The following is a 2,822-nucleotide window of genomic DNA, read 5'->3' on the forward strand; positions in this document are numbered from 1 at the left end:
GGACCTCTGAGGATCTCTGCTCTGAGCTGAGAAATGAGCTCCCAGGCCGAGCTGGGTGTGGATCCTAGGGGAGCCCCCTCTGCTTTGGCCCCGACCCAGCGATTGGCCGGTTCTGTCCAGGGCAGGAGGCCTCAAAGTGCCTGGAGTTAATTGCTCCCCTGGGTGGGGGCAGGGTGGGGTGGGTAGGGAGAGCCCACCCCAGGGGCTGCGGCTCCCGCCCATCCCCTCCCCACAACACACCCCAGCCTGCCCATTCCCAGAGCTGTGTGACTCTGGACCATCACACCCTGCCCAGCCCCCACCAGTGCTGGCTCCAGCATGGCACTGCCCATCCCCTGGAGCTCTGCCACCATCCCCTGGTACTCAGCCCTGGCTCTGTCCCCCAGGGGCCATGCTGATGGCCATCCGGCTGCGGGGCATGGATCCGGACGAGACGCTGACTCTGACCCGGGAGATGGCGGTGTCGGGAAGGGTCCTGGAGTGGCCCGACAGCTGGCAGAGGCTCCTGGTCGACAAACATTCCACGGGGGGCGTGGGAGACAAGGTCAGCCTGCCCCTGGCCCCGGCCCTGGCTGCCTGCGGCTGTAAGGTGAGTGCCAGGCCCGGCAGTCTCTGCTCCCTGGGCAGAGGTTTGAGTGGGGCCTGGGTGTTCAGGGAGACCCCAAGCTCCTGCCCGGGTCCCCTAGCCCATAGCCATGCCTGGAAGGGTGGAGATGAAAGCGGGTGTGCTGGGAACCAGGAGAGGCCTGTGTCTCCCAGCAGGTGGGGCTGGCAGCGTGATAGTGGGTACACCCAGGTGCCCTGCTGCTGGCCTGGGTCTGCCATTGCGCGGCTGCCAGCAGAGATGGGGGCCCTGGCAGAGTCTCTGCCCGGTGTGGGTTCCCTTCGGCACCAAGGGGATCATCCCTCCACATCTGCCCTGCCTAGCTGCCTCTCACCAGGGCCTGTGGCCTTCTCCTTCCCCGCCAGGTGCCCATGATCAGTGGCCGGGGACTGGGCCATACCGGGGGCACGCTGGACAAGCTGGAGTCCGTGCCGGGGTTCAACGTCTCTCAGAGCCCCGAGCAGGTGAGGGGGCCGCCGCAGGGGCTGGGTCGGTGCCAGGGGAGGGAGACCCGAGGGCCTGCCTGGTATTGTGCTGCCCCCAATCCAGTGCCCCCTGCCTCTGGAACAATGGGAGGGGGCACAGAGCAAGCCCATAGGGGCTCAGCACATGAAAGGGGCATCTGATGGAGGCAGGGGGAGACCTGAGCCGGGGGAGAGCCAATCAGTGCCTTGGCGCTCCCCTCATCCAGGTTTCTCACTGAGCCTCAGACAGCTGGGCATCCTGCACCCAGTGCCTCTGCCCATCACCGGGGGTGGACGGCCGGGCTCTGCCCACCTCCTGGCACAAGCCAGCTGCTTTGCACTTGGCTGTTGCCCAGAAAGGGCCCTGCTGGGGTAACTGGCCGCACCTGGCTCTAGGGGGCACATGGGGTCACACACTGATGGCCTCTCCCCGCTCCTGCAGATGAGGTGCATCCTGGAACAGGTGGGGTGCTGCATCGTGGGGCAAAGCGAGGAGCTGGTCCCGGCGGACAAGGTGCTCTACGCCCTGCGGGACGTCACGGCCACCGTCGACAGCCTGCCCCTCATCACAGGTACCATGGCAGCTGCCCCTGTGCCGCTGCCTGGCTGCCTCCCCGGGGCCATGGCAGGGGGCGGAGGAAAGTGGGGTGGCACCGAGGGGGCAGGCGTCCCTGGAATCCACACTGAGGCTGCCCCCTTGGGGTGGCAGAGCCCGCAAGGGGCAGTGGGAGCCAGCGCTCTGCACCCGGTCAGCGATGTCTGAGATCCGGGGAGTGGGGGCTGGGAATGGTGAGGGCCCTGGGGGACCCAGAAGGCTGCCACGTTCGGAGAGAAGAGAGCTGACCTCTCACCCCAAAGTCCAGCCTCCATCAGCCCCGGTGTGACCTCCTTCCCCTTGGGCTGGCTCAGAGCGAGGAGCTCACTCCTTGTGCCATGCGTGGCGTCGCTGCCCAGCAGCGGGTCGGCCAGCGGAGGGTGCCAGGGATTTGGGGGAGCGGAAATCAAGGCAGGGCGTTGCAGCAGTCCCCGGAGCAGCAAGCTCCTGGCACAGGGCCCAGCCTTGCCCGCGGGATCCCTCCGACAGGAGCTGAGCCGAGGCGGCTGTGCCAGCAGCGCCCTGCCCCAGCAAGGGAGGTGCCCAGGACTCCCCATCTCTGAGCCGGCTCCCTCTGGCTCTGCAGCTTCCATTCTGAGCAAGAAGGCAGCAGAGAAGGTCTCGGCCCTGGTGCTGGACGTGAAGTTCGGCAGCGCTGCCCTCTACACCAGTCTGGACAGCGCCCGGACCCTGGCCCAGAGCCTGGTGAGCGGCCCAGACCCGACAACCCTGGGGGAGGGGGCACAGCCATCCCCACCCACCCCAGGAGCCCCAAGTGGCCTGGTCCCTCCCTACTCTGCCTGCAGGGGCCTCCTGCCCCCCCACCATCCCTGTGCTGACTGGCCTCCCCTGCCCTCTCTCTATGGGGCTAGAGGCCTCCCGCAGGTCCCTGACACCGGGAGCAGTGCCCGGTTCCCATGCTTGTGCCACAGGGGCGGGCAGCCTGTGCCCTGGCACAAGGGGAGCTGGGACGTGCCTGTCACTCCAAGACAACCCCCAGAGGAAGGTCTGTGTTCTTCCCGGGGAGCCGTCTGCCATGAGCAGCAGGAGGGGGAGGCCAGGCGGGGCCGGGCAGGAAGGGAGGGGTGCTGGGACCATGAGCCAGCAGCACGGTCTGCAGCCCCTGTGAGATGGTGACGCAGGGTGGGAGCTGCCCCTC

General features: G+C 67.6%; 1 protein-coding gene across 1 annotated transcript; it reads left to right on the forward strand.

Moving 5' to 3' along the window:
• Positions 1-386: 386 nt before the first annotated feature.
• Positions 387-2,368, forward strand: LOC113408278 (thymidine phosphorylase-like; the record flags this gene model as incomplete). Its single annotated transcript, XM_026661459.1, has 4 exons — positions 387-589; positions 970-1,068; positions 1,511-1,640; positions 2,250-2,368. Coding segments are annotated over 4 exons (551 nt in total), but the record flags the coding sequence as incomplete, so codon positions are not given.
• Between the last annotated feature and the right edge of the window lie 454 nt (positions 2,369-2,822).

The sequence above is a fragment of the Terrapene carolina genome, unplaced genomic scaffold (assembly GCF_002925995.2).
Source record: "Terrapene carolina triunguis isolate 2854851 unplaced genomic scaffold, T_m_triunguis-2.0 Scaffold5532, whole genome shotgun sequence".
Classification (NCBI taxonomy): domain Eukaryota; kingdom Metazoa; phylum Chordata; order Testudines; family Emydidae; genus Terrapene; species Terrapene triunguis.